The 10526-nt window shown below is 25.8% G+C and overlaps 1 protein-coding gene across 19 annotated transcripts in view; it reads left to right on the top strand.

Moving 5' to 3' along the window:
• LOC103574903 (glutamate-gated chloride channel) overlaps positions 1-8778 on the top strand; it is a 75599-nt gene extending 66821 nt beyond the window's left edge. For 6 of the 19 annotated variants that reach the window (XM_053738692.1, XM_053738693.1, XM_053738691.1 and 3 more), the window contains 4 exons: positions 130-344; positions 3701-3751; positions 5542-5667; positions 6557-8778. In XM_053738692.1, coding sequence (XP_053594667.1) covers positions 130-344; positions 3701-3751; positions 5542-5667; positions 6557-6706 — 542 coding nt within the window. In that variant the 3' untranslated portion in view covers positions 6707-8778. The remainder of the gene's footprint in view (positions 1-129; positions 345-3700; positions 3752-5541; positions 5668-6556) is intronic. The other 13 variants (XM_053738698.1, XM_053738701.1, XM_053738707.1 and 10 more) reach the window with 7 other exon arrangements.
• Positions 8779-10526: the final 1748 nt, after the last annotated feature.

The raw sequence follows: 10526 nt of genomic DNA on the forward strand, positions 1-10526 counted from the left end.
AAGTTTTTAATAAAAAAAAAAAAAAATGGAAAATTATTTTTAAAATAGACGATTTCTATTCACCCCGTTTACGTAGAATATAAAATTTATAATAATATTGAAAAGTTAAAAAAAAAAAAATGTTTGTAGGCGTGACAACAATGCTCAACTTTTTCACTACATCTAATGGATTTCGTTCAACACTACCAGTTGTCTCAAACTTGACTGCCATGAACGTATGGGATGGAGTATGCATGTGTTTTATCTATGCCAGCCTACTCGAGTTCGTGTGCGTCAATTATGTGGGCCGGAAACGACCACTTCATAACGTTGTTTATCGCCCAGGCGAGAATCCTGTCACCCAGGTACTTTTACTCCTACTGATATCATAACTTTCATATCCAGATAAAATTATTATTTTTATTTTTATTATTTTGTTATTTTATAGTACAGTAAATAGTTAAGGCGCTAAAAAATAAAAATTAAACTGTTTATGTAGATTGATGTGATTAAATCAATTTTTTTTTTTTTTTCATTTACATAATCGTGTCTGATAAACAAAGCTAGGGTGTATTCAGTTTCGTTATAAATACTTTTCAAATAAAGTGGTGACTTCATTTCTCAACTTCACATTTCATTCGTTAGTTATCTGTAATAACTTGTCATTAAAAAAATTAACGCGATAAAGTTTGTGGATGAGTAATTATTTTAGGTGTTGTTAAACATAATTATAAAGCACATGCGAAAGTTATAATCAGTAGTGATAACAGATTATTGATCTTTAACTACTACTGACTAGAACCATACGTTTAGTATTCGAATCGAATAAAAACTTCGAATTATTCAAAAGTTTTTGAATTATTTTATGAGTTCATAGTATTCGATAGTTTTCAAATTATTTGTTATAGTATTTGAATTATTTGACAGTTTCCAAATTATCCCCATAGTTTTTACTGATTATTTATTTTCGTTCAGTGTTAAATTTTAATAACTAATTTAAACTCATTCTTTATCACGTTAATTAACTCTTCCTTGACGACGCACACTTTTTTTGTGATTCTTGCGTGATAAAATTGCACCAATTACCTTCAATATATACATATATGACTTCAATGCATCTCAGAGAATTTGAACATGGCATTTACCAATAATAGGTATTTTAGATTTAAACTATATTTAGATTTTGTGATTGAGTATATTGACTATTAATAGTTCTATCAATAAAATATCATAAATTGATTGAATTTATTAATTCCTAAAACCTCTTCACTGTTTATAATGCATTCAATTTAGTTATTTTCAAAGTACATTTTTTTTTATCAATCACGATAAATAAATTTTGTTTACAACTATTATTATTTTTCAAGTAATATTAAAAAAAAAAAAAAATACCCTCAGATTTTTTAAATTCCTATGAAAGTCGAGTCCACGAGACGCGAATATTTTTTGTATATTTTATCACTTTGCTAATATAACTGTACTTAATTTAATAAATTAAAAATAAATAGAGAGTTGATGATATTAATTGGCTGCAGACTTTGCATGTCTATTTATTTTTTTATTTTCTTTCTCTTTCTTTCTCTCTCTGTCTCTTTTTATTTATCTTTTTATACAACGAATGTAAACACTCATTTTTGTATTTAAAGAACATACTCATTAAGTTGAAAAAAAAAAAAATAAATAAATAAATTAGTTTTTCCAAAAAAAAAAAAAAATCGTAAATTGTCGCATAGATTTTTTAATTAGGATTTTAGGAATTACATATTTTTTTCAAATTTTATAACGATATTTTATTAGACAACATATATTCTACGAACAAATAAATAATCATAAACAAAATGTTGCATGGTATGATAATTTTTTAAAACTTTTTATCACCTTGATTATTACAAAAATAATTTTATGTAACTCATGTCGAAGAATACGCCGCTAGCTAAAGTCAGGCTCAAAAAATTTTATATTAAAATACAATTCTTTCTGATTGGTCAAAAGTGTCATTTAAAGTATATTAAGTCACTACTTTTTATATTAAATCATGAAATTTTAGTGAAATGGGCGGAGTATATCCTTACTCAATGATTCAAGCCACTAACGAATCTATTAGCCCCTCTTTTATGACGTCATTTTGAATTTAGCTGCCTTATTAACGTGACCAAAATCTCTAGACCGCACATGCGCATTTGATTAATCAGCACACGCATGTGTAGATCAATGCAACGTCAGCTGAATTTTATAACCTTACATATCTCTATTAATTGATACGACATAACACCAAAGTTGACGTCTTTCTTATTGAGTTAAGTTTTGTTAAGTGAATAGTATTAAACAAATTATCCAATTCCATAAAATATAAATATTTTTTAATAATAATAAAGTAAATTATTTTTATAACTCCGACTGCATGACGCTGACTTTAGACATCTAACGGCGTTTTTCTTCGTGCATTAATTACATAAACTATAGTATGCATCTAGTGACATCGAGTATTATACTCTCGTATGTTGGCAACACTCGATTCGCTCGTGCCACCAAATTCACACTCGAGTATAATACCGATTTTACAAGATGTGTAATATACTATTAAATTCATATCAAAAGGTGATGAAAAGTACCGTGAGAATACTTTGTGCCTTGTAGCCATTATAACATTCATACATATTCGTTACATTACACAAATATTAAATAGTTTCTATAATAGGTTTACTGTCCCTTGATATTCGAAAAAAGCACCAAGTTCGGATAGAGAGAATATTTTTTTTTTTTTTTTCATTTTTAGAAAGAATTTTTAATAAATCATGCTTATAAAGTAATTTTAAATACTAGATTTTTTTGTTATAAAACTAAAAAAAAAAATTTAATCACGTAAGAAATTTCCAATTTATGTACTCAGATAAGCATTAGAAAAATGTTCCTGTTCGAATTTATTTTTTAATTTCATCATAACATACATATATTTCCATATAAAAGTCGATATCATTTTGTAAAATATATGTTACAAGTAACATGCCAATTATTTGTTAATAATTTCGACCACTTAATTATATTCGAAATGTCACAATAATTGACAGCTTTTATTTATAAGTAAATTGAATTTATTGTGATTGTCATTCATAATTCAAACAGACGTTAATAGCTTTTCACATTAACTCGAAATTAATTTGTTTGACTGACGTCAAACATTAAAACTTTAAATTTCGAGGAGATCTTATGAAAAATATAAAGAGTGACCAGGTAGAAATATAAATACAGTCATGGGTAATGTCGTTGCTTGCCTTCGATTTATGCAGACAACTTCACTCTGGTCTGCATTCATATTTTATCCCTCGTCACTCAATATACTTTTTTTTTTTTTTTTTTTTTTCAAATTTAAAATGATACTGAATGTTGCCGACGTCTAATAAATTTCGACTTTTTTTCAAAACGGCAAATTACAAAAAGAAAATATTTCAAATAATTGCACCTATAGTTATTTTAATTTTCTACATGTGCATATTTTTATTTTTTGTAATGGTTAATTGTCTGCTAACTTCAGGATCATAATTAAAATTTAATTTTCTAATTATAAAATTCGCTATATTTGACTCTATGTTAACAAAATTATACTGAAATTCGAAAAGAGACAATTTTCACGAGCTTATCTGAGTATTATCTTTGATAATAATTTGGTTGACGGAATGTTGCGGAGAGTAAGTCTCTTTGTTTGGTGTCTGTGATGTTGCAGCGGCTACCAGCGGTGCTCAGCAGGATAGGGATAATATTGGCCAGCCCCTTGGTAAGATCCCCCTTCGCTTTTGGATTCACTTAAAACTATTGTAACTCATCAAATTTTTAATTTTACAATTTGGTCGCTTAACTAGCACTATATTACACTTACAATGATACGATACTTAATTTAATATATTATTTGATTAGTTACAAAAAAGTATTAGTGATACCAAACATGCATTAAATATCCGGCTTTTTTTATCGATTTATATATGCATACTCCATTAACATTTTACTATCTCAAAATTCATTTATTTTATTGCACATGAGCATGTCATGCTAATTCATGCTTCTTTTCTATTAATTTTACTTTTATTATATTTGATTACAAACTTCAATGTATATAATTTAATTAAATTTTTACAATTCATTATTTAAAATAGATTTTACACATATTAATTTTTCAATGCTAAATTCCATGTCAGGATTATTTTTACCATGAGAAAAAATCGAATTTTATTTAAAAAAAAAAATCGGAAAAATTCATTTCTTTAAAGAAACTTAATTTTACCCCCAATTTTGATTTCTTTTTATCACCGTCCCATATTTTAATCAAATAGTTGCTTCTCATTAAAAATAACATCTCTTAATTAAAAACGATTAATCAGTTTAAATATTTGAGGGGGGGGGGCTTTTATGTTGAGTTTTTGTTTAACTCTCGGTCATAAAAAATAAGCTTACTTTTTAAATTTTTTCTTATGGCGCCCACTTTGCCCCTACTGAATTAAAAATTCTCACAAAAAATTTTTTAAATCTATTGCATGGTATAATATCCTCATTTAATTATTTCTCTCATCATTTCCGTTTTTATTGCGTATTTATGAATAAACGGCATAATAAAATGTCAGTTAAAAAAAAAAATTGCATATTTTTTTTGGTACGTTAAAAAAAAGTTTCTTTTGTCTCGACAGGACTCGATTACACATCAGACATTAATGATATAAGCCTAGATAGTAAAGTTCCGTTTCTACTTTTTTTTTTTTTTTTTTTTATTAAACTAGACAATAAAAATGTTATTTATTTATGTGTAATTTAGCATGAATTGATTGTTATTTAGAAGAAATGGTTAAATTTTAATTTCAAATACAATTTATTTTTTTTTTTTTTCCTAGCTCGTATTTATCATTATTACAAATAATAGCAGCTTAATTTATAAATCATTTTGTATATAAGCATAGGAGCACATCAGCTTCCATATCACAATCGGAATACTAGTAAAATTATGTAAAATATATATATATATATATATATATATATTTTTTTTTTTTTTTTTTTTTTTAAATAAATTAATTTAGAAAAAAATGGAAAAGTTAAATTATACATGATCAATAATTTACAATTGAATTTTATTTCTTACTTCTGTATCATAAATATAAATATATGGCGCCCATTGCATGAATAATATAAATACTGAATAAATACTAATATTTTAAAAAAATAATAATAAGATCAATTAAATTTAAATTATTAACAAAGAAGGCCGATATTTTCATTCATTTATCACGACTATAAAACGAAAATATTATAATTTTCTAAAGACATTTAATCGATTTTTCATAATTAAAAATAATGTAGGCAATTAAATTAGCCGCATGGATTAAATTTGACAAAAGCATGAACGAGAATTCATCAACAATGAACGTGATTTTTTTTTAACAATAAAATTCACTTTTTCATATTTTTTAAAATGTTTTTTAAAAGATGTGAAAGAAGTGAATTTTTAGAAAATGGTTATTTATAAAGTATAATTAACTAGCAATAAAAGAAATATTTTCTGCTACCCTAACCCTGTCGTAGGGTGAAAAGAAACGAGAAGGTGGCAATACAACAACTGGCAGTAATGGTCCAAATGAAATCATCGCCTGCACAAACTGTGGTCCTAATCCCTGTACACATACAGCAACCAATGGCTGTGCAGCAGAGGTAGGCCAAAATTTATAAGCCAATCATTTTGTTTAGCATGAATGTTTTTGAATAATGGAAATCGGGTTTCTGTGGTTAATATTTTGTTTGTTGAAAATGTATGGAAAAATAAAAACAGTAACCGTCGCTGCTAATTCTGTTATTTTCTATGAAAATTGTTGGTTGAATGATGCCTGTATAAATCGTCTTATATTCGACTATGACATGAATTATTGTTTTATCTATGATAGAAATATTTCTAGAAATGAGTAGTTCTATAAACATCAGGTAGCTTTGTTTCATCGATATATATTTTGACTACTACCAGATTTATGTCGTGATTTTTGCTGTGAATTTTAAATGAATGCTAGAATTATATGAATATGAAAACAAACTTAAACTAAATGTAGAATAATTTATTTCATGCTCGAGTTCATCCTTTTCGTCACTTTTTTTGTAAGCATGCCAGTCCCTTAAAGTCTAATTTTTTAAAAACTCATTTATTTTTATAAAATATTAGATGAAATTACTGTTTCCTCAAAGTACAATAGAACTAACCCATTTTCTATATAAAAAAAAAATTGTTCCAAAAGATTCTAAAAAAATTCGACATGTAGAACTCCCAAATTTGGGACAGATTAGAACTTCAAGTAGAACTTTTTATGATGTTTTTCCCTCGTTCAAAAAAGTTTAACTTTTAAGGTCTAATAATAATAATCTGATTTTTGAAAATTAACTCAGATGTTTTATATGTTTTTTTTTTTTTTTTTTTTTTTTTTTTTTTTTTTTTTTTTTTATATAGTATCATATTTTGTTGATGAACGTTATTAGTGTAAAAAAACAGTATTATAATAAAATTCGTTTTGAATGCAATGCATGCGTGGGATGACCCTATAATGACCCTGAGTAGTGTTGCTTTGTTCAGGTCAGGAAGAAAGAACCACCGCATCCAATTCGGGTGGCAAAAACAATTGACGTAATATCAAGAATAACCTTTCCAGTTGCTTACTTTATGTTCCTCACTTTTTTCTTCATACACTATAAAGGAGCGACTTCCTAAGGATCAACTCATCATAATAAGTATCAACGGGAAGAGATAAAATTTGTTTAATATATTGTTGTAAAAAGAAACTCTTAAAAAATAATGTTAAGTATATTTAAAAAACATGATCTGTTGTATGCCAAGGTGACCAATACTCTTATTGGGATAACAGGATAAGTGTAGATCTCTACAGTGATAAAATTGTACATAAAAATGAATAAATTTTTAATATGTTTTTATGAAATTCTATTTATTTTTCCGTGCAATATCGAATTCAATCATTTCGTATAGAGGAAGGGCGGGAATCGAATTCAAATTTGCTGGGTCTTCTTTTTTTGACTTCCATTTGAAGAAATTGAATCAAATTTGAAGTTGCCATCGAAAAAATTCTTTTTTCCAGGCGGGCAAAACAGACCACCCCCGAAAGAAAAGAAAATTTGGTTTTTCATTAAAGATTACTATATTCTATTTTGATTTTTAGTTTCAAAACTTTACATTCTTTCAAATTTCTATGTCCAGAAAATTATCTGTAAAAAGAACGAATTTCATTTTAGAAAATGATTTTAAAAACTAAAATTTTCGGAAAACAATTTCGAAACATCGGAAATCGAGCAAAAATTTTTGGGATGGTCGATTTTGCCCACCTGGCCCGTTCTGCCCGGCCTTCCCCTATACAAAATTGAGCTTTGAAAATTATCAAATTGGTATTTATCAATTATAATTGTAAAATTATGTTTTTTACGTTTTTTATTGAAAACATATTGAAAATTCATTGATTTTTTATCATTATATATAATCAATGATGTGTAAATTTACATTAAGACGAAAATAAAAATACGTATATATATATGATACAAAATGGATAATGAGATTATATGAAAGTAATAAATACGTATCTTGAAAAAAACATCAATGTGAAGAAAGAGAGAGATAATAGAATTAAATTGTATACTTGGTATAACAATAATTCGTACCGAATGTTTTACCTGTTATCAGGAAGAAGAAAATAAAAAAAGGAAAATCATTGAATTATTTATTGCTATTATGTCAGTTGCGATCTTAATAATAATAATAATAATAAGAATAATATTAAAAATAAATATTACTGAATAATCTATAAACATGCTACTGTAATTTTTACGATGAAAGAATAACGAGATACTCAATGTTATTGCTATTTTGATTTATTATAATGCGTCTCCCATAAAAAAGTCATATATGGTCAAGTATAATATATACTTTGATATTTATTCACTTATAATTCAAAATTGATCATTTTTTCTATTTATAAATTTAAATGTCCAATAAAAATTCAAAATTGTCTTAAATTTATAGTTTAGCAATTTCTGGATGCACACTTAATATAACATTTTTTGAATACCTTTGTGTTACGCGGTTTTTCTTTTATCTAGAATGATACAGCAGATAATAGAGATAATTGTTCGATTTGTGACGTCAGTCGTGCAAAAAATACTATTTTTCAGTTGCATGGACTACAGCCATATTTATAATTGGTTAATTATGTACTTGAACATATATGATAATTTTATGTGGGATAGTATTGAAGCGAAATAGTAAATGGTAGATATTTTATAAATACGTAAAAAATAAAAAACCAAGCTTACGCCAAGTATGAGAAATATAAAAAAAGTATTCAGCAATATTAAAAACAGACCAATATTTTTCTTGTGTATAATTGATGTGAAAACAACACTGACATTAAAAATCGAGTGTTGAATAATAACTGATACTTTAAATTTATCAAAAATATATCCGTAATTTTCATCATACTTTTTATCACATATATAATGCAATCTCTATCATAAGTAATAAAAAAAAACAAGCAATTGATGAATAAAAATTTTTTTTCCAATTGAGGTTATGAAAAATGTACACATGATTTATATAATTGTATTCTGTTTTGTTATATAAAATATATGATTTTTTATTCGAATTCAAGTATGAGGTCTATTAGAGCGAACAAAAGATCAAATATTTCATGTGGGTAATATTTGAAAATAATTAAATTTTTTGTGTGAAATTTGTAATATTCATGTTGGTTATGAAGAAAAAAATATATTAATTTTTCTACACAGCCTTCATATCTTTGTATTTGAAATTTAAATTACTGAAATTGTTAGAAGTGAATAATAACCACATTTTTTTTTTATCAAAGAAATTACCAAAATACTGCAATCACTGCAAAAATATATATAAATTAGGGTGACTCAAAAAAAATTGGTCTTATTTTTCAAAAAATTAATGTATGGCAAAATAATTTATCCAGTTTAGGCTCAAAAACTTAAAATTAAAGGTTCTCTTGAGTATTTTAAAAATTTAAGAAACAAAAAAAATTTGAGTGAATTTTTCTTAAAATTTTTTATCTTGCTATCGAATGTTGGCTAGATAGGATCTAAATATTCTCCTCAAAATTTTACTTAAAAATTTGAATTTTATAAGGACGTGCAATAATTTCAAAATTTTCATGTTTTTGACCGCCTTTAAGAAGTTCATCCTCCTGGGTAAAATTTTCTTATCATTTTGAAAAGAATTTGGAAAAAATTATGTAGTAACATTCGCAGTAACAAGAAAAAATAGAATATATACTCAATTTTCTTAATATTTCAAAACTATTGAATGACCTCTCAAATATAAATTTTTGAATACAAATTGATGGGATTTTTTTTACCATACGTTAATTTTTCATACAGAGAAATTTTTTTTTGTGCCACCCTTTTTATACATATAATTATATATATACAACTATATCTAGACACTTTCAGAAATCTCATCTGAAACTGACTGCCAAAAAAAATTCAGTAGATGAGATGAATTTTTTTTATGTAACATTACATCTATATTAACATAACTATAATATAATATCATATTATCAATGATATTAAACTACAGTTTATTAGATTGTTGATCCTTAGGAAAATAATATTTATTTTTATTCATATAATTTTGTTATTAACAATTATAAAGCCATAATATCAGTCGATTTTTAAAAATAAACAGCTTTGCAAGAATCACTTTTACGGACTTGAATTATCTAGATAATAGATTTTCCACATATTTTTATGATAACAAAGAAAAAAAACTTAATTCATTAGTTTTAATTATTTATTTTTATTTTGTATTAAGATTGAACGTTCTAGAAACTTAAATGTTAATTTATATTCTTTTTATACTATTTATACTATTGTAAATGTGAAAGTATTTTTTTAAACTAAGTCATAATCAAAGCTTTTTTAAGTTATCTAAAATAAAACAATTCAATCTGCTAGTTTATAGTGTAAAATTACACATAATTAAAAAAAAACGTCTGACTACTTACATTTTCTTAATAGCATCTTATTCATCTTGTGGAATCTGTATTATACTCAAGTGGGTGTTTGGCGCCACGAGCAAATCGAGTGTTGCCAACACACGAGAGTATAATACTCGATGTCACTAGATGCATACTATAGTTTATGTAATAAATGCACGAAGAAAAACGCCGTTAGATGTCTAAAGTCAGCGTCATGTAGTCGGAGTTATAAAAATAATTTACTTTATTATTATTAAAAAATATTTATACTTTATGGAATTGGATAATTTGTTTAATACTATTCACTTAACAAAACTTAACTCAATAAAAAAGACGTCAACTTTGGTGTTATGTCGTTATCAATTAATAGAGATATGTAAGGTTATAAAATTCAGCTGACGTTGCATTGATCTACACATGCGTGTGCTGATTAATCAAATGCGCATGTGCAGTCTAGAGATTTTGGTCACGTTAATAAGGCAGCTAAATTCAAAGTGACGTCATAAAAAAGGGGCTAATAGATTCGTT

This window comes from Microplitis demolitor, chromosome 4, assembly GCF_026212275.2.
Source record: "Microplitis demolitor isolate Queensland-Clemson2020A chromosome 4, iyMicDemo2.1a, whole genome shotgun sequence".
Taxonomy (NCBI): domain Eukaryota; kingdom Metazoa; phylum Arthropoda; class Insecta; order Hymenoptera; family Braconidae; genus Microplitis; species Microplitis demolitor.